At 39.3% G+C, this 21,856-nt stretch overlaps 1 protein-coding gene across 3 annotated transcripts; it reads left to right on the top strand.

Annotated features, from left to right (window-relative positions):
- Positions 1-4,173: 4,173 nt before the first annotated feature.
- On the top strand, positions 4,174-21,830 carry gon4la (gon-4 like a). 3 transcript variants are annotated; one of them, XM_059556711.1, is made up of 29 exons: positions 4,174-4,234; positions 4,488-4,665; positions 7,105-7,176; positions 7,848-8,056; positions 8,200-8,274; positions 8,426-8,476; positions 8,699-8,749; positions 8,846-8,944; positions 9,020-9,136; positions 11,428-11,592; positions 11,961-12,171; positions 12,247-12,348; positions 12,433-12,473; positions 13,246-13,355; positions 13,449-13,653; positions 13,792-13,878; positions 13,979-14,147; positions 14,301-14,430; positions 14,513-14,660; positions 14,760-14,876; positions 14,979-16,394; positions 17,908-18,001; positions 18,157-18,257; positions 18,354-18,551; positions 18,650-18,793; positions 18,872-19,114; positions 19,241-19,422; positions 20,903-21,005; positions 21,317-21,830. In XM_059556711.1, the coding sequence occupies exons 2-29, from the start codon at positions 4,509-4,511 to the stop codon at positions 21,431-21,433; spliced, it is 4,914 nt and encodes a 1,637-aa protein (XP_059412694.1). In that variant the 5' UTR covers positions 4,174-4,234; positions 4,488-4,508; the 3' UTR covers positions 21,434-21,830. The 3 variants fall into 3 exon arrangements, with proteins under 3 accessions (XP_059412694.1, XP_059412693.1, XP_059412695.1); XM_059556710.1 differs by having other exon boundaries at positions 4,179-4,340; XM_059556712.1 differs by having other exon boundaries at positions 4,179-4,665; positions 8,849-8,944.
- The last annotated feature ends 26 nt before the right edge of the window (positions 21,831-21,856 follow it).

Raw genomic sequence — 21,856 nt, 5'->3', positions numbered from 1 at the left:
CGTGATCTACTCAGATTAACAGAAATCTGTTCTAAGACCATAGAAGGATGTTCCTCACCAGCGTAATCCTTCTTGGTGATTCAAATATGACCAAACCTCTGTGTTGTCCATCCTGATCAACACATGACAGCCATTCAGCACTCTTGAAAAATATTGGAGAGCTAGAAAGACCGCCAGCAGCTCCAATCTGTTTATGGGTCACCCTCTGTCCAAGTCCTGTGGGCTGGGCGTCCTTGACAAACAGCCCCCCAACCAGTCAATGATGTGTCTGGCCTAGAAGGATTACTGGGGACGCTGCTGCAATTAGACCCAAAGTCTGAGGCACAAACCCACCATCACTGTGCTCCCTGCTTTGAAATGGTGAAGGCATGACATGAAGGACTGAACACGCGGGGGAGACAATTGTGTCCTCATTGCGCATGAGTCCATTTCCATGCACAGAAAGCTTGTGGCATCCATAAGCACGGAGAAATGCATGTGTCAAGGTTGCTGCATTTGTTGTGTATAAACCTAAAGCGTGTTTACAGCAGGATTTATTCCAGCAGGATGCACATCAGGCTCCACTGCTAGCGAGAAAGCGACAGCTTTGTGGGCCGTCATAATATGGGCCGTCTTTGCCAGACCCTTGGACCATCCCTCGAACTTTGAAGGCTGAAGTGCGCAGAGTGTCTGAGGGGGTGCTTGGAGTGGTGGCTCGGTCCAACGCAGCTCGAAGCGCGTTTGCGGCGAGACAGTCCATGTTAGAGCCTGGGGACTGTAGAGGGTTGGATGCGCAGTAGCAGTCCAACAGCGCTCTCTAGTGGAGGGCACAGTCCCTGGCCACCGACGCCTGGTGTCACTCCGTTACCCTGGGCCTGTGAGGAATCAGCTGACAGCAGCCGATTGCTGTTTCGCTACCCTAAATTTCTCCACCACCTTGGTGAAGGCATCTCCAAAAACAACCCAACCTTTTTTTTTTCGGAGGTCGGGTTGCATCCATAAGAAAATAAATAATCTTTTCTTTAATACCGGTGAGGTTGAGCCAAAGGTGCATTGCTGCATTGCAGCCGCATGACCTGAAGCCAAGTAAATTTTCCAGACGAAGTTAGACGTGACTCGACACGCCTTCGAACAAAGGAGAAGACGAGACTTAAGGGTGTGGATGAGTTCTGCACAAGATGTTCAGCTAGAGTCTCTTCCACCAGCGGCATCATTGCATAACCACAGTGCGCCATGTCAGCAATCCAAGGCCGCGGCATTTGTGATGCTCGGTAAGCACATCCAAAAGCTCACAAGTCCGAAGCCGTGGTGGACAAAACATTGTTTGTTAAAAGCAACTCTGCTGATTTATCGTACTCAAGATGGGGAAAGCGAGCGAAGTGGAAAAAAACTCCAGCAAAGCACTGTCCTCACAGTCCAGGCCGTACACAGAATCATTAAGATGGGTGTTGGACATGAGAGCAACCTTAGAGAAAATGTATACTCTTGAGCGTAGAACATTAGCCGCAGGCTATCACAGTGAGAACGGGTAGAGAGGCTCCTAAGCGTATCTTTCATGAGTGCCCCCCCCACCCCTTGATAAACCTGTTGCATGGCTCTTTACCTTTCGTTGACTAATCGTGTCCGCGAAGAGTTTTATCAACTCTGATCGATCGATAGCTTTGACTCACAGTGTTTTGATTTATTTATTTATTTATTAATTTATGAATTTTTCTCTTTATTTCTGCAGTTTTATTAGATATGTTCTTTCATTGCCTCCTCTTTGAAAATTTGCACCATTAAGGAAAGAGAGGGATCAGTAAGAGTTCAAACACACACACATTTGTACATGTCATACATATTTGCCTGCAAAGACACAAATAAAAGTAATTGGATGTCATCTTTGGAACACAACCTCCAGACCTGAAACATTACATTTATTCATGTGCTGCCTAGAAAATGATGTTTTATACTAGCAAGACAGTGAGTTCAGACAACTACATTTATCATGAAGTTATCATGAGAATTTTTAGACCATTAATGTCAGTGAATTTTAGATAAAAGTCTGTATATCAATCAAATGCATGTTAATATATATCTATATCTATATATATACTAGAGTTGTTCCGATTCCGATACTAGTATCGGAAATATCTCCGATACCACAACAAATTCTGGCATCGGTATCGGCGAGTACATGAACCCATATACCGATCCGATACCATTTTCAAGACCTAGTTATGAACGCTAGCTTTGCCTAACCGCTGCACGGTTCTTCTTCGCTGCTCAGAATGCATTGCAAACACAGGACGTTGTGCTGTAATGCCACAAGCAACCCCTGTGTAGAGCAGCGAAGAAGAAATGAAAACGCGTTAGCAGCACTGATCTATATATGACTGGATCGCTCATCGCGTTCTAAACTGCCAACAGACAGTGAAGCCGCTTCTATATTATAGATCAGTGGTTAGCAGTATGTCCGCTGTTTAGCAGTATTTCAGACTGGACCAACCAGACAGTAAAACGGCGACTAGGGACCAAGACGGTGCTGAAAATGTTAAAATGTGATGATACCAGCGTCTCTGTAGAACCGGTAGTAAGTTTGAGTATATTCGTTACCCGCAGCTGCGTTCAGTCGCTTCTGTGTTAGTCTAAGCGCAGGGCTCCAGACTGTAGCCGAATATATATACTAGTGTCTGTGAATATTAAACTGCAAAATACTATTTAAATATTACTCCTGCAAAGTCTACATCTCTGTAGGAGACGGGCGCAGATGCACGGGAGCTCGCTGTTTTGTGCCCTCTGCCGTGTGTCACTATATGAGGACATGAACGCATAAACCGTCACTTCATGAGAATTTACCGTTTCATTTGAGAAAACTGTCATATCATAAACACAGACACTCAAAGATCTTCATGGCGAGTAAATTGACAATATATTAAGCTACTGTTGTAGCCTACAGTAGATTTAGCTACGTCTCTATGTAGTAATAATACGTCTCTATTAATAATAATAATTATGCCTAGACGGTTGCTTGTTTTTTACTTGTTTTGTTGTAAAGACATTATCTGATTAATATAGAATTTTTTATATTCCTAGACTTATTTGTTGCAATTTTTTTTACACTAATATTGTAAAACTAAAATACTAAAATACCTTTTTTAGTTTGCGGTGTTAGATTTTTGGCTGCATTTGAAGTTCTTTTTCGCTTAAGAAATTAAATAATATTACTGTCAAATTCATGTCAGATAATAAAAATACTGTAATAAATACAGTAGTTAACCATGTATTTGTTCATGTTTTATCAAGGGATAAGTCTGGAGCACACCATAAAATTATTCTAGAAATTTACACAGGGCTAGTAGTATATACAGCTGTATATACAGATACACACCCAGGTATCGGATCAGTACTCGGTATCGGCCGATACCCTGAGCCCAGGTATCGGAATCGGTATCGGGAAGAGAAAAAGGTATCGGAACATCTCTAATATATACTCCCTTCCAGAGTGAGTGTTTTTTTTTTTTAATTATAATTGTATTTTTTTTTTTTTTTTGTATAAAATATAATGGGCCTATTGCATATCACTGTGCATCATAGCTATGTTATAAAGTGGCCGAGTTATAAAGTGGCAGTTGCATCTATGTTAATAATGTTCAGGCACTTTGGGCTATTACATATGCCTATAAAAATATTATTGGGATTTTTTCCAGCTAATTCTCATCAAAATCCATCCAACACAAAGCTTGAGAGTTTTATTGGCAGATGACATAACTACATCATATGCTTATAAGAAACAAAATGTGTTTATTGGTGTGGATGCTTATATAGTTATTGTTTTAGTTATGTTTATGGTTTACTCTTACATTTAATAATTTAGTCAAATGCTTTTATCCAAAACAACTTACAAATGAGGACAATAAAAGCAATCGAATCAACAAAACAAGTGTACAACAAAGTTATCATAAATGGAAAGAATAAAATGTAGGAGTGTCAAGTTATTATTTTTTATAAAAAGTAAGAACAGAATAGAGAAAGCTATTGTGTTTTAAATAATAAAAATTTCCATATGTCTCGTCTGTCCCTGAAGTTATGTGTTTATTACTTTTTGGGAAAAATCAATAAGTTAGCAAAACATTAAATCGCTTAACCTACAATCTTGTAAATACTCGTTAGGGGACTTTTATTTTCTTATTCACTAATTCCGTTCTAAGAACAGGAAGTGACGCGCTTTTGTTGCGCTTCTCGCAGTCGCATCGCTGATGTACAGTGTTGGCGGGTCTGTATAAAGTATTAGAATTATTCATCATGTTTGCACAGAAACCTTTCAGCGTTATTAAATATTACAAGTGGAATATTCTGTTGATATGCCAGTTATAATGGAGGTAACGTTCCTGTCCCAGACAGCACTAACTGGGAATGGGCATAATAATGATCCGAATGAAAAGAATAGGCGTTATTAAGATCCAAGTGTTCACTGTACATCTGTATCATTATTTGTTCTGCCGTATGGATGATATTTATCCCGACAGGTGTGAATAAAGCAATGTGAGATGGATCAATCCCGGAAAAGGAGATTAAATAATAGGAAAACCGGGCTTTCTCAGTGTAAAGTGGTGAGAACTGAAGAGTTTGAGGAAGTTTCTGAGAGCAGAGAGGTTACAGACAGAGACTTCAGTACCATCAGAGCCTCCAGCCCTCAGTCTGACTGTAAGACACCTTTAAAACACACTGAGTTGCCTACCTGCACAGTTAAAGGGGTCATATGATGCGATTTCAATTGTTCCTTTCTCTTTGGAGTGTTACAAGCTCTTGGTGCATGAAAAAGATCTGTAAAGTTACAAAGACTAAAGTCTCAAAACCAAAGAGATATTCTTTATGAAAGTTAAAACTCTGCCACGCCCCCCTAAAACAGCTCATTCAAACACGCCCCACATGTCTATGTCACTATGTGAAAATATTTGCATAATGGCGCCCAAATGTTCACACAAAGAAAGAAGGCTTGGTTTCAGTAAGCGCAGTTAGTGTTGAAGCAGTCGTGTCAGGGAGATGCTGAATGTATCTAGACGAAAGCAAAAACGCTTTATTTGGCCTTCTGGAAGTAGATGCAATTAGGAATCTTTAAGATTACTTACAACAGAACAGAAACGCATTTTATGGATGACTGTTTCGTGAACCTAGGAGAGGAGGTCATTCTGACTTTGCTACGACAATCTGGCGCTTCTGAATAAGCTACTGTAAGTATGTTTTGTTATTAGTTTAAGTATTTGCTATTGAATGTTCAAATGCAGAGTTTTGCACCTCTCAGAGAGAGAGAGAGAGAGAGAGAGAGATGGTCACACAGTGGAGTCAGCTCTTAAAGGGTTAGTTCACCCAGATAGCAAAATTATGTAATTAATAACTTACCCTCATGTTGTTCCAAACCCGTAAGACCTCCGTTTATCTTTGGAACACAGTTTAAGATATTTTAGATTTAGTCCGAGAGCTCTCAGTCCCTCCATTGAAGCTGTGTGTACGGTATACTATCCATGTCCAGAAAGGTAAGAAAAACATTATCAAAGTAGTCCATGTGACATCAGAGGGTCAGTTAGAATTTTTTGAAGCATCGAAAATACATTTTGGTCCAAAAATAGCAAAAACGACGGCTTTATTCAGCATTGTCTTCTCTTCCGTGTCTGTTGTGTGAGAGAGTTCAAAACAAAGCAGTCTGGATATCTGGTTCACGAACGAATCATTCAGTTCACCAAATCGAACTGAATCATTTTAAACGGTTCGCATCTCTAATACGCATTAATCCACAAATGACTTAAGCTGTTAACTTTTTTAATGTGGCTGACACTCCCTCTGAGTTCAAACAAACCAATATCCCGGAGTAATTCATTAACTCAAACAGTACACTGACTGAACTGCTGTGAAGAGAGAACTGAAGATGAACACAGAGCCGAGCCAGATAGCGAACAATAGACTGACTCGTTCACGAGTGAAGAACCGGTTGCATCGGTTTTCGGATCACCAGTAGTTCTTTCGGACAGTTCGATTCAATAAACCAGTTGAAGAAAACGGTTCACCGGTTCTTTTGCACTCGACGTAATGGCGCCATTTGCGATGATTGCCCTTGATTCAAGCCTTCGGTTTACCCACGCTCATAACACTAGCACAGAAAAAAAAGTTAACAGCTTAAGTCATTTGTGGATTAATGTGTATTAGAGATGCGAACCGTTTAAAACGATTCAGTTCGATTTGGTGAATTGAATGATTCGTTCGTGAACCGGATATCACAAACTGCTTTGTTTTGAACTCTCTCTCACAACAGACACGGAAGAGAAGACAATGCTGAATAAAGTCGTCGTTTTTGCTATTTTTGGACCAAAATGTATTTTCGATGCTTCAACAAATTCTAACTGACCCTCTGATGTCACATGGACTACTTTGATGATGTTTTTCTTACCTTTCTGGACATGGACAGTATACCATACACACAGCTTCAATGGAGGGACTGAGAGCTCTCGGACTAAATCTAAAATATCTTAAACTGTGTTCCAAAGATAAACGGAGGTCTTACGGGTTTGAAACAACATGAGGGTGAGTTATTAATTACATAATTTTGCTATCTGGGTGAACTAACCCTTTAACCGTCTGTGGCTTGTGTACTGCAAAAACATACGAGCTACATCACTGTGTCTGTCACATGACTCTGTTACTCTTTCGGGCTTGAACTGATGGTAAAACTAAGGACATTATTAACTGTTTTTACATTTATTTTGAAAGACGAAGCTCATGATTATAGAAAGAGGCGTAACATTTCCGACGAGTGCTTGCGGTGTTCGGCCAATCACAATGCACTGGGTCAGTGGGCCAATCAGAGCAGACTGCGCTTGTCAGAAGGAGGGACTTTGTAGAAAACAACGTGTTTGAGAGGACCTACAATAATGTACAGTATTTGAAAAATTATTTTTTTAACATTAAAGCATGTCAACATATTCTGTTACAACAAATACACAAAATAATTATCTTTAAAAAAGCATCATATGACCCCTTTAACACTTAAAAGACAGTGGCGACATTACCACATTCACTGTGGTAATACTGTGCTATTCCAGTATCTTGGACCATGCTGTTAATGAGAAACATTTGTGTGACTGCTATCAGGTCAAGAACAGCAAGCTGCGTGCATTCAGAAGCCTGAAGATGACGCTGAGAAGACCTTGATCATCACATGCAGTGAGTTCTCAAAGGTTTCTCCTCGTTTAATATTTTCACAGATACATGGACCCTCTGGTGCATTTCCCAAAAGCATCATGAGCCTGAGTTAAAAAAATAGAGACCAGGGATGGCAAGCACATGCTGGATTGGAGGATTTTCTTTTATCATTTCTATCACTTTTTTCATCATTTTTTTAATTATTTATAATAAAAACTGTGTTGAAATTAAAATGATCCACAAATTTTCTTTACATTTTTTCTTAAGATGTAAAGCATTTACTTTGTTTTTTATTGCGTTAAAATGTAAACATATTATTAGTAGTATATATTACTATATTGTAACTCTGGGAATTAATATTTAAATAATTTCTCAACACATTTGCATGTAAATTTTTCCCTGAAGCTTGATAATGGTTCCTTTGGTGTTTTAGAAACGTGATTAAATTTAATATAATAATATTAGTCCTAATACTTATAAAAAGAAAAAAAGTATGCAAAGTTAAAATATTAATATTTATATTTTAAATGGCTCACTTTAAAATTTTCCAAAGCCTCAAGTTTTAATATTTTGGAATACTGGTGAAATCCTGTAATAATCTGTTGCAAATTACGCAAATGAAAAGATGCATAACTGTTGTGTTCCCAAATGTATTAAAACTGAAATGTAAAATCATCCCTGTTCTCTTGCAGATAAGGAACAGGGTGGAAGCCGAACGCCGGGCAGAAGGAAGGGTTTGAGAAGGAAAAGAGACGCGGTCAGTGAAGTAGAAGCTCAGCAGAAGGAAGCTGAAGATGAAATCCAGCCAGAGGTGGAGATTGACCAAGAGCTGGACAGAGAACTGGAAAATAAATCTCGACAACTTAACTTGACTTCTGCAAACGTTCGCAGCATTATTCATGTGAGTGTGGACTGATTCCCTTAAGCCTTGTTTCATAAAGACGCTAGTAACCAATCTTTCCTCAGGCATATGAAACCTTTTGTGATGATGCATTTGACTTTGTAAAAAGCAAGTAGCTCAGGATTTTTACTGTCCATTTGCAGGAAGTGATCACTAATGAGCATGTTGTGGCCATGATGAAAGCTGCTATCAATGACACTGAACCCATTCCTGTATTTGTGAGTATAAATGTCCTGCAATCATCTGCACCTGCTGGAAAGTGATTGACAGCTGGTTAACCCTGTATCATGATCAAGATGCATCATATTTAATATGCAAACTTAATTAAGATCTTGATCAAAACGACACGTTTCTCTCTCTGTCTCACAGGAACCCAAGATGACCCGCTCTAAACTAAAGGAGGTTGTGGAGAAAGGAGTTGTAAGTTGCTTATATTGCATAAGAGCTTTGAAGTAACATATATTACACTGCTACATATTTACAGTTATCTATTTTAATTTCGCAGCATTTATATTAGTTCCATGATTTAACAGCTACTTAACATTTCAGGTTGTTAACATGCTTTAATATGCGTCCTTCCTGAAAATGTCATAAAACATTAATAAACACAATGGGGTGGGTTTTTTTGTTGTTTTTTTGTAGGTCATTCCAGCTTGGAACATTTCGCCAATTAAGAAGCCCACAGAAGTGAAGGTAATCAGCAGAGTATACCAGGAATAAAACATGTAGAAGAAACAGGAGCAGCTTTTATATCTAGAATGTAATGTTAAATGGTGTATGCATTTACAGAAGGGTACCCAGTTTGTGGATATTCCTTTAGAAGAGGAAGACTCCTCTGATGAGGAGTATCGGCCCGATGAAGAGGAGGAGGATGAGACAGCTGAGGAGGTCGGAGAGAATGATTTTTGTGTGATATGATGCTGTTTTGTCCTTGTTGAGACTGTTTGTGTGTGTGATTGGTAGACTCTTCTGGAAAGTGACTTGGAGAACTCCTCATCTTCTCCACGGTGCAGTCGAGTGAACCTCCACAGATCACACTCTGAGCACGAGGAGGAGGACGCAGCCAGCAGCTCTCGACCGGTTAGACATCCGGCCATGGACATACTAGAGCTAAAACATAATACAGTCATCAGGGTTTTTCAACTTTTATTTATTTATTTATTCATTACCATTACACTACTATCAAAAGTTTTTTTTATTATTTTTTTTTTTTTTAAATGCAATTTATTCCTAAAATGCAAAGCTGAATTTTCAGCATCATTGCTTCAGTGTCAGAAATCATTCTAATATGTTAATTTGTTGCTTAAAGGAGGAACAGTTCTTATTATTACCAATGTTAAAAACAATTATGCTCCTTCAGATTGTTGTAAAAAGATTCCAAGATTCTTTAATAAATAATACTACTAATAATAATAATAAATAAAAATTGCTAAACAACAGCACTTAATTAAAATATGTATATCTTTATAAATGTCTTTACTGTCACTTTGGATCAATTTAATGCATCCCTGCTGAATAAACATTACTTTCTTTATTTCTGTCCTTTAATGGGTTCTTGCCCTGAGATATACAACCCGAATTCCGGAAAAGTTGCGACGTTTTTTAAATTTTAATAAAATGAAAACTAAAAGACTTTCAAATCACATGAGCCAATATTTTATTCACAATAGAACATAGATAACATAGCAAATGTTTAAACTGAGAAAGTTTACAATTTCATGCACAAAATGAGCTCATTTCAATTTTGATTTCTGCTACAGGTCTCAAAATAGTTGGGACGGGGCATGTTTACCATGGTGTAGCATCTCCTTTTCTTTTCAAAACAGTTAGAAGACGTCTGGGCATTGAGGCTATGAGTTGCTGGAGTTTTGCTGTTGGAATTTGGTCCCATTCTTGCCTTATATAGATTTCCAGCTGCTGAAGAGTTCGTGGTCGTCTTTGACGTATTTTTCGTTTAATGATGCGCCAAATGTTCTCTATAGGTGAAAGATCTGGACTGCAGGCTGGCCAGGTTAGCACCCGGACTCTTCTACGACGAAGCCATGCTGTTGTTATAGCTGCAGTATGTGGTTTTGCATTGTCCTGCTGAAATAAACAAGGCCTTCACTGAAATAGACGTTGTTTGGAGGGAAGCATATGTTGCTCTAAAACCTTTATATACCTTTCAGCATTCACAGAGCCTTCCAAAACATGCAAGCTGCCCATACCGTATGCACTTATGCACCCCCATACCATCAGAGATGCTGGCTTTTGAACTGAACGCTGATAACATGCTGGAAGGTCTCCCTCCTCTTTAGCCCGGAGGACACGGCGTCCGTGATTTCCAACAAGAATGTCAAATTTAGACTCGTCTTGACCATAAAACACTATTCCACTTTGAAATAGTCCATTTTAAATGAGCCTTGGCCCACAGGACACGACGGCGCTTCTGGACCATGTTCACATATGGCTTCCTTTTTGCATGATAGAGCTTTAGTTGGCATCTGCTGATGGCACGGCGGATTGTGTTTACCGACAGTGGTTTCTGAAAGTATTCCTGGGCCCATTTAGTAATGTCATTGACACAATCAAGCAGATGAGTGATGCAGTGTCGTCTGAAAGCCCGAAGACCACGGGCATCCAATAAAGGTCTCCGGCCTTGTCCCTTACGCACAGAGATTTCTCCAGTTTCTCTGAATCTTTTGATGATGTTATGCACTGTAGATGATGAGATTTGCAAAGCCTTTGCAATTTGACGTTGAGGAACATTGTTTTTTTAAAGTTTTCCACAATTTTTTTACGCAGTCTTTCACAGATTGGAGAGCCTCTGCCCATCTTTACTTCTGAGAGACTCTGCTTCTCTAAGACAAAGCTTTTATAGCTAATCATGTTACAGACCTGATATCAATTAACTTAATTAATCACTAGATTCTCTCCCAGCTGAATCTTTTCAAAACTGCTTGCTTTTTTAGCCATTTGTTGCCCCCGTGGCAATTTTTTTTAGACCTGTAGCAGGCATTAAATTTTAAATGAGCTAATTAAGTGGATAAAAGTGTAAAATTTCTCAGTTTAAACATTTGCTACATTATCTATGTTCTATTGTGAATAAAATATTGGCTCATGTGATTTGAAATTCCTTTAGTTTTCATTTTATTAAAATTTAAAAAACGTCCCAACTATTCCGGAATTCGGGTTGTATTTATGACCTCTGTTTAACACTCTGATCTCAACCAAACAGCAATTATTAGAAAAAGATAAAAAATGTTTCATGCCAGAAGCAGGATGCAATAGTTTAAATCAGAGATGATATTAAAATATCTTTTAAACTCTCAAAAACAAGCACAAATCTATTACTATGCACAGAAACATATGTTTTTTGCCCACTTCTACAGAACCTTCGCAGATCCAGGCACCTGACAGTGTCTGTCACCCCAATGGGACCCCCGCCAGCACCTGCGGCCCCCTGCAGGGCCCCACCAGAGTGCAGCTTCTTAGAGAAGCTCCATGCGGTGGACGAGGAGCTGGCCTTCGGCCCTGACTGCATGGAGTCATATCAGGTGCATCTCACTTCACTCCTGCTGTTACATAATTAGAGTCATTTGTGTTTTTGGTGGGGTTGTTGGCCAAACCAGAAACAGTAATATTGCTAAATATTATTACCATTTGAAATAGATTTTGTTTACATTTTGTTTCTTTTAGAATATATTTGAACATTTATTTCTGTGATGTAGAAGTGAATTTTCAGCATCATTATCCCAGTCTTTAGTGTCTCGTGATGCTTCAGAAATCATTCTACTATGCTGTATAATAAACATTTTCATTTTTTTAATGTTCTGTATTGTTAAAAGTGAATGGATCATGCTCGTTTTCTACACCTGTTGTTAATTCTAATGTTTCTTCTAACTGAATCTCTTTTTGACATTAGAGTCTCAGTAGTGCTAATGGAGAGGAGAGCCTGATTTCATTTCGCACACGATCCAAGCGCCCGCTGAGGAACGTCCCTCTGGGGCGCCTGGAGGCGGAGCTACGTGCTCCTGACATCACTTCAGACATGTATGAGTTAGGCTCCGCCCCTGAGGACAGAGAATGGACGCAGTGGCTGCAGGGCCTCATGACTTCAGATATGGAGAATGAAGGTACAGACAGGCTGAAATACTTAGCACATATGTGCTTCCTCATATGTGTTTCTCATAAACGTATTCTCTTGCCAGAGGAGGGTGATGATGAAGATGACCCAGAGTACAATTTTCTGGCTGACACTGATGAGCCTGATGTGGAGGACTATAGGAATGACAAGGCAGTGCGCATCACCAGTGAGTTCATTTGAGAGAAATGATTGGCAGATCATCTGTCCTGTTTTGTAAGATATTAATCACCTTCTTTCCTTTGTTACTCAGAAAAGGAAGTCAATGACTTGATGGAGGAACTATTTGACGCAGTAAGGATTTCATTTTATATCTTATATTCTTGCACATCCCTAATAAAAAGATTGTTTTTCAAATTGTCTAGTTACCTGGAAAACTTGGATGGAAATGCAGAATAGAGCAATCTGTGAATATTAAAGTGCAAAAAGGCTGCTATTGAAATATGAAGTCTACATGTTCTGCACATCTCTGTGACTGAATGGTCTGTTTTTTTCCTATACACACACACACTGCGGCCTCACTTTATAAGGACATGAACACATAAACTTCACCTCCAGAGCTGCTTTATGAACATTTCAGTTGATAAACCTATCATCAGATACACAGAAACTTAAAGGTCTTCACAAGAGCCCAACAGAATAAAAGTTTGGTTTAACTCGAAGAACAGAGATCTCTGTGCAGCACTTTATTTGCCGAGCTATGAAAGCAATTTAGATTGATGACATTTTAAAATATAATTAATTGTATTTAAAATGTAAATGTCAATGAAATTAGTACATTCATTTGATTTCCCCAAATTTTTTTATAATAAAGTTGTATTAAATCATATAACGAACAAACAAATAATTCAAAAAACAGCATTATGCTTTTTACAATTTGAATACATTATTAAATTGCTTTATGAATTCAGCAGATCAGACACCCTTTTTAATGTTCAAATAATCCATTAAAACAGAATCCAGTCAAATGAAAACAGAAAACACAGAATGTGGGGAACAATAAATAGATTTGACTGTTAAGACCTAGCTTTACTTGTTTCTGTTCTTCTTCCTCCATCACCTGTAGTTTCAGGATGAAATAGGGGGTCAGGAAGAAGAAGGACATGAGGAAGAAGAGGAAAGAGAGGAAGAGGAGAGTCCCCTGCAGGAGCCGCCTGGCATTATGGAGAATATTCAGTATGTACATTCATCATTTCACAATCATCACATCATATCAGTGTGTAACTGATATACCGTTCCACTTTAAGGTGAAATGTTTACTATGTTTAGGTATGAGGATCCATTAGCGGACGTCTTGAAGCAGCGGTATCGTACGGTGCGGGAGCAGCTGGCGGCGGTGAAGAAACGGAAAGCTCTGTTGGAGAGTAAAGGAGTGTCTGTACCTCCACCCTGTCCTCAACGCCCCTCCAGCCCCATAACATCCTTGACCATGAGCGCAGCTCAGAAACTACAGCTACAGCAGCAGATCCAGCAGGTCTAGAACGACCCACAATTTAAAGAAGCGCAAACTTTTCTCCAATGAGTTTCTCCTTTGGCTTTTCATTATGAGGTTCTTTATGTCTTTTAAGAGAAGTCTGGGGCTTTTTCAATAGCTGTGTTGTTTATCCTGCAGCACGTGCAGCTCCTCACGCAGGTGAACATGTTGAGTGCTTCAGTTAAAGGTCTGGAGACAGAGGCTTCAACAAGCAGACAGTTTTTGGTGAGACATGCACACATATTAGAGAAACACTCGATGATGTACACAGATATATGTTAATTCTGTCGTTTTCTGTCTCTTTTGTTCCATTGTACTCTATCAGTTGGAGCTGCAGATGTTTGCCCAGCACAGAGACCAATCCTGCCGTCCAGTAGAGCATGGCTTCACCAGCATCTTCAAAGCCTGCAACCTTCAGGCTGCCATTTCTCTTCTGGAGGAGCTAGATCAGTCACACAAAGGAGACGCTACAGGCTCAAGTCCATGTTTCCCTGGTAATTTATCTAAACGTGTCTGTCCTTGCATCATTTACAGATTTCCTTCACTGTATAAAAGCCAGATTTGATCAGTGTAAGTTTATGCAATTGTAAATGTAAACTTTCTGGAATTAACCTTTTTTCTCTCTGTTTGCATGCTTTTTTGAATAGGATGTCAGTTTCCTGCTCCTTTGGCCTGGCTTATGGCGACCCGACCGGTGTTTCTTTACCCAGAGCTACTTCCTACAATCCAGCTGCGTCCTTCTAGATTCAAAGGGCCGTTTACTCCAGCAGAAGATTGGTACTGCAGTCATGCATCAGCCTGAATCGATACTCAAACCACACTGTTGACTGATGTTATTTCTCTTTCTCTGTCTCCTCAGTCTTGTTGTTCTAGGTCATAAGCACTTAAGAAGTACCCTAAACCCACTGCAGATGACTTGTCGCTATCTGCTTGCTGCTAGGAGCTTTATCAGTTTAAATTCACACATCCGTGATGTGTGTCATAAGCCGTTTCCCAATGTCATCAAGGTGAGTGAATGAACTGTGTATCATGGGTATTCATACAGAAATGACTGGATTTCACATGCCAGAATTCACTATACAGTTTTTTTCCCCCCATGTTTTTAGACATACTTTGTGACTGGAAAGATCCCTCCCATGTCCTTGGCCTGTAAGAGGGTCAGTCCTTCTGACCAGCGCCCCCTGGTGGAGAGAGAAAAGAGTCTCATGCCTAATTGGCTCTCAGTAATAATCTTGCTTTGTTTTTGTAATGCCCTCTGTTCTTTATTTATTCCTACTATAAGCATCGGATTTATATGTGTAATATTGAAACTTTCTCTTCTGTAGAAAAACCTGAAGCGCATTCATGAGCTTGTAAGAATGTTTAACCAACCATCTGGAAACCCCCAGACTGCCAGTCCAGCAGAAGAAGCCACTGAGTCTCCAAGAGCACACTGTAGCCTCGCTCCAGGCATGCGTTACCCTCCCAGGCTTCCTGAGGACCTTGCTCAGACACTTGAATCTTCACCTAGCTCCTGCAAAAAGAAAATCGACAAGTCTGCTAAATCCAGCAAGCCTTTAAAGCCTCCCCCATCGGCTGAGGAACTAGAAGTGTTTCTGAACCAGTTACCAACACTTTTACCAAAAACAGTCACAGTTCCGAGTCCATCACTTTCAAACCCTTCTCATCTCGCACTGGTTCTGAGGCCAGAACCGGATCCATGTGTGTCTGGAAACGGAGCTATGAAAGGGCCCTTCATAGTGTCTAACATATCAAACGTGCCTCCAATGGGACAAACCCCAGGTGGAGCAGTCGTCACTTTACCGCGTGCTGCATTCGCAACTGAACTGAGCTCTTCAAGGACTGTTCCTGCTGTAGCTACACCAATGAGTGCCTCTGCTTCTCCACAGAGAGCTCAAGTTGGTGCAACCCAGGGGGACGTAATCATCACTTTACCTGCTGCTTTGGCACCAGAGCTGAATCCTTGTTCTTCAGGGCATATAGCTGTGAATCAAACTGCACAAATAGTCACCTCTAACGTTGATCCAAGAGGGTCAAACCTCATAATTACTCTTCAGCCACCTCAGCTTCCCAACACTTTAAAATGTGCCACCACCATCATAAATACATCCAACACTTCAACGGCTAAAGATCGCTTTAGTCAGCGATGTGGCACTCTGCTTAAAGTTATACCGAGGGACTCTGGGGTTCTAGCTCAAGTACATCAAAAACCTCTAAATCGGTTTCTTCTCCTTCCTCCAGGCTACGTACTTGCAAGCAGCAGCCTTGGCCTTCAGATAGCTGGACAAGATCAAACCTTGAAACGCTCTTCAGCTCTGAACAGCAAAGAGATGAAACTCAGCAAGCAACAGAGAACTCCAGACACTTTCCAAAGCACTGATGGGCCACAAGGAGGTCCTCCAAAGATGATATTCGTTCATGATGCTCCTACTGAGTGCTTAGAAGAAACCACAGCAGCAGAGGAAGAGCTGAATAGTGATGATGGAGGATTGATTGAGGATGAGGTGGAAGAGTGTGGTGAGAAGGACCCCAGAGAGCTGTTTCTCACACTTTCTGAATCCTCTGGGAGCCCGACGCCTAGCATTGAGAGGGAAGACACTGAGGTGGAGATGGTTTTGGGCAGGAGGGAGAAACTAGAGGAGCAGAACACAACAGAAAGGCAAAGCAGCAATAGACTGACGAGGGAGGAGGAAGAAACAGGTGGAGATGTTTCAGACATCCTGTTTGTGCCAGAGCTGCAGGTCAGATCATTTTTTATACTCTTTGAGATATTTATACTGAATGCAATTTTTTTTCTTTTTTTCTTTTACTGTAATACAAAATATTCTCATACTTTCGTACAAAAGTAATTGTGTTTGATATTATTATTAAATACATTTATAAATGACAGTTTTATATACAGATGCATTTTTTTGTTTATATATATATATATATATATATATATACACACCTAAAGGATTATTAGGAAGGAACACCATACTAATACTGTGTATGACCCCCTTTCGCCTTCAGAACTGCCTTAATTCTGCGTGGCATTGATTCAACAAGGTGCTGAAAGCATTCTTTAGAAATGTTGGCCCATATTGATTGGATAGCATCTTACAGTTGTTGGAGATTTGTGGGATGCACATCCAGGGCACGAAGCTCCCGTTCCACCACATCCCAAAGATGCTCTATTGGGTTGAGATCTGGTGACTGTGGGGGCCAGTTTAGTACAGTGAACTCATTGTCATGTTCAAGAACCAATTTGAAATGATTCGAGCTTTGTGACACGGTGCATTATCCTGCTGGAAGTAGCCATCAGAGGATGGGTACATGGTGGTCATAAAGGGATGGACATGGTCAGAAACAGTGCTCAGGTAGGCCGGGGCATTTAAACGATGCCCAATTGGCACTAAGGGGCCTAAAGTGTGCCAAGAAAACATCCCCCACACCATTACACCACCACCAGCAGCCTGCACAGTGGTAACAAGGCATGATGGATCCATGTTCTCATTCTGTTTACGCCAAATTCTGACTCTACCATCTGAATGTCTCAACAGAAATCCAGACTCATCAGACCAGGCAACATTTTTCCAGTCTTCCATTGTCCAATTTTGGTGAGCTCGTGCAAACTGTAGCCTCTTTTTCCTATTTGTAGTGGAGGGGAGTGGTACCAGGTGGGGTCTTCTGCTGTTGTAGCCCATCCACCTCAAGGTTGTGGCTTCACAAATGCTTTGCTGCATTCCTCGGTTGTAACGATTGGTTATTTCAGTCAAAGTTGCTCTTCTATCAGCTTGAATCAGTCGGCCCATTCTCCTCTGACCTCTAGCATCAACACATCATACTGGATGTTTTTCCCTTTTCACACCAATCTTTGTAAACCTTAGAAATGGTTGTGTATGAAAATCCCAGTAACTGAGCAGATTGTGAAATACTCAGACTGGCCCGTCTGGCACCAACAACCATGCTACGCTCAAAATTGCTTAAATCACCTTTCTTTCCCATTCTGACATTCAGTTTGGAGTTCTTGAGATTGTCTTGACCAGGACCACACACCTAAATGCATTGAAGCAACTGCCATGTGATTGGTTGATTAGAAAATTGCATTGAGAAATTGAACAGGTGTTCCTAATAATCCTTGGTGAGTGTACATTATATATAATCTTTACTTTAGGGGCATGTTTTTATAAGATTCACCCAATAATAGAAGTTCCTGTTCATGCATTTTATATTTATGAGATGTTTGATTAACATTGTCATTGTAAACACCAGAAAACCATTGAGAAATTCTCACGTATGGCTACAAAGATGAGATCTGAGAAGGAAGGAAGTTCAGATGATGGAAAATCAAACCATCAACCTGCAAGTGAGTTTAAATTATTATGTAGGAGTCTTAAAAATATATATATAATGTCTGTAGCTGGAACATTAGTTGTAATAGTTAAGCAGACACATTTACAGAAGGTTTAATAGTAGTCCATGTCCGTTTAAATCTAAACTGAGTAAATGTGGCGCTCACAGGTTCTGTGGAGAGCCCTTTGGTCATTTACGATGATGCATCTGATGACGATCCTTACAGAGTCGCTAAAGATGTCGCGTTTGCCCAGGCTTACCTAGAGAAGGCAAGAAATACATCAACGCACACCAATATTAACGTTCATTTTTATGTTGTCACAGGTCAATTTTTTAGTCTGATACTCTGTCTGTCTTTTCTCCAGGTGTATGAGGTGCTGCAGACGGTGCCTGGGAAAGTGGACGAGTTCCTGTGTGTTTTGTCAGAGTTTGAGAAAGACCCAGAAAGTCACACGTCACTAGAGCTGCTGACGAGACTCAAGCCTGTGCTGAGCGACTGGCCTGAGCTGCTTGGGGATTTTGCTGCATTCCTGCATCCAGATCAAGCCAGAGAGTGTGGCCTGGTAGAGCACAGTTAACAATACTCTCATATTCATGGCTAAATATAGCACACATAAGGTTTCATGGTACAAATGATGCTCTTCCTAATGTGTGGCTTTAGCTGGCGGAGCAGCAGGCGTTTGAGCGCAGCAGACGGTTTCTACGCCAACTGGAGTCTGCTTTTGGAGATCAGTCGGATCTTTACAGAAAGGTGGTGCAGATTCTACAAGGAAGTGCATCACAGGATCTTCCTGACTTCAGAGAGGTATTCAAAATCAGCACAAGTAGACAAGCAGTGCTTCCTTCTGGCACCCGATCATCTCTTCTCTGTTTTTTTTGTCAGATGACAGCTCAAATAACATTGCTGTTCCGTGATCACACTGACTTGCTGGAGGAATTCTGGGAGTTTTTTAAGCAGCTATACCCACAAATGCAAGATGAGGATCATGCAGACAGTGTGGAAACCGTTCAGGACTTGGAAGGAAACCATGCATGTCAACCAATCAGAACTGTCTTACCAGATGAAAAAACCAAGTCAGTCAAAACAGCCATTAAACACAGAAGAAAAAGAGATAAACGTGTTCAGGTATCAATATAAAGAGAACTTCTCTTGTAGTTGACTCTTCTTGTATAAAGATCTCAGTCCATCTGAATTGTATGCATACCACATAATCATAATGTCATGTACTTGTTTTATCCTCTTTTCCTTTAGATGGCAGAAATAAAAAAGATCAAGGCCAAGAAACACAGTGTGGCAACAGAGTCAAAAAAGGAGGCAGCTGAATCTTCTTCAGTGGACAGTGAACAGTCTTCATTTAATGCCACAGGAAGCTCAGTCTGTGCCAAGAATATCTCTCGCACACCAAATGGGAAAAAAGTAGTCCTCTGGACGAGGTTAGAAATGTTGTGCAACATTTACCTCTGACATTACGCAGTATTTACAGTTTTTGTTTGACTGTAAATCATGCAATTACAGATTTTTTTGTTGTTATCAGGGTTGTGTGCAATTCAGAATTTAATTAGAGAGACCCTTTAAACTAAAGTTCAACTTCTGAAAGTAAATGGAGATAACAAACAGGATGCAGCATTAAAATTCAAATTTTACAAGATCATCGAAGATGATCTCACTTTAAACAAGATGCTACATAGAGAGAGAAATGTCTAATCTGTGTGTTCTGTATGTATATTATGTGTTCAGTCTTCAAAAGGTTAAGCAATGTTTTTAAAGAAATTTATAATTTTATTCAGCAAGGTTGCAATAAATTGATCAAAAGTGATAGTAAAGAGACATGTATAGTGTTATAGAAGATTCCAAATAAAACATTTCGGTAACATTTAGAATAATTGTCCATTAGTTAATGTTAGTTAACTACTTTATTCAACATGATCTAAGCAAGAACAATCCTTCTACAGCATTTATTAATTAATCTTAGTTGAAGTTAGTTGCAACATTTACTAATGCATTATTCAAATCAAAAGTTGTGCTTGTTAACATTAGTTAATGCACTGTGAATTAGCTTGAACTAACAATGAATAACTGTATTTTCATTAACTAACATTGACAAAGATTAATAAATACAGTAATAAATGTATTGTTCATTGTTTGTTCATGTTAATTAATTAATTAACTAACATCAACTAATGGACCATTATTCTAAAGTGTTACCAAAATTTCTTTAAAATTTTCCAGACATCTAAGAATCCTGAAAAGAAATCTAAGAATCTGTGGAGAAATATTACGTGATTTCAACATTGATAATAATCAGAAATGTTTCTTGAGCATCAAATCAGAATATTATACTGATTTCTGAAGGATCGTGTGAAGACTGGAATAATGATGCTGAAAATTCAGCTATGATCACAGGAATAAAGTATATATATTTTTTATATTTTCAATTAGAAAATGGTTGTTTTAAGATATTTCACAATTTTTACTATTTGTACTGTATAACATTTACATCAAATGATGAAATAAATCCACTCTTGATGAGCATAAGACTTCTTTCAAAAAACTTTTAAAAATCTTAGCAATCCCAGACTTTGAACGGTAGTCAGAATTAGCCCAAATTTTTTTCCGATTTTGTCGCTTATGGTGAAAAATGTAATTCTGTGACTGTTTCTTTTAGTTACATACCAGTAGTTTCTTTTATCTGTTTTTCCATCTACAATTTCAATTCAAAATCCTGTGGATTATAGCCAGTTTTATTCAAACTCACAATAATTAATTGAAAGGAAACCAAAGCTTATTTTCAGAATTTTACTTAACCCTGTTTATTGTGTTGCTGTGTACCTCTGCTGAAGTTTGAGCACACATTTAAATGTAAATCCATGGGATGAAATGCATGTTTCTGTGTTTTGTTTGTGTGGTAAAAAGGGAGGCAGACCGTGTAATACTCACCACCTGTCAGCAGAGAGGAGCCAAACCAGCCACGTTTCATGCCATCGCAGCCCAGCTTGGCAACAAAACAGCCAACGAGGTTCGCTTTCTTTCACATTCAGAGGCCTTTCCTCTCAAAGGTCATCTCCAGGTCGCATTTCACCCTGAAATCAAAATGAGAGAATACAATGTACTTGAAATCATAGCATTCCTTAAAATGGACTCGATGTTTATACATTTATTTATATTTGGGGTCAAAATGTGTTCTAGACTCTAGCTTTCTGAGATCCCTAAACATGTTTCTCAGCAGTGTGCAGTAAGCTTTCATGAAGTCCAGTGTATACTGCAGTCAGGTCGACCTTTATAAATCACATAGTTGGAAGACAACCAATGTTTCCTTTTTCTCCTTAGGTGTTGGAGCGCTTTCAAGACCTCATTAAGTTGTTCCACAGATCCAGCAGGTTACATCACACAAACCATTTGGACCCAGAGATCCAGTCTGGCACGACAGAAGATAAACCAGACTGACATTAAAAATGTGCTGCACAAAAAGACATGAAGGATGCGTGCAGGCTGGACCTGCAGAAACAATGCAACACTTTAAATATCTTTTCCTGAAGGTGAAACACCATGTGATTTTAAGAAATTTGGTTAAAAAACATATTTATGATTCTTGATTTTGAAAGCATGCACAAGCTTAAAACAGTAGTAAGACATTAAGTGTGGAGTTAGTGTTACATTTTTCTAGGGGATGTAAAAATATTTTTCTGCCTGGATCAACAAAGGCATTGGTAGTTTAATAAATTACAGCGAATTGTCTTAATGATTATTACTATGGTTTCATAACAATTATATAAAGGTTGGAAGGAATATAAAATTTGAAGGAATATATCAAATAAATTATTTAATTGTTTATCATCAAGAATACGTCGAGTATTATTTTATTTTCTG

The sequence above is a fragment of the Carassius carassius genome, chromosome 8, assembly GCF_963082965.1.
Source record: "Carassius carassius chromosome 8, fCarCar2.1, whole genome shotgun sequence".
Taxonomy (NCBI): domain Eukaryota; kingdom Metazoa; phylum Chordata; class Actinopteri; order Cypriniformes; family Cyprinidae; genus Carassius; species Carassius carassius.
The sequence above is the reverse complement of the archived record's forward strand: the minus strand, read 5'-3'. Positions and strand labels throughout refer to the sequence as shown.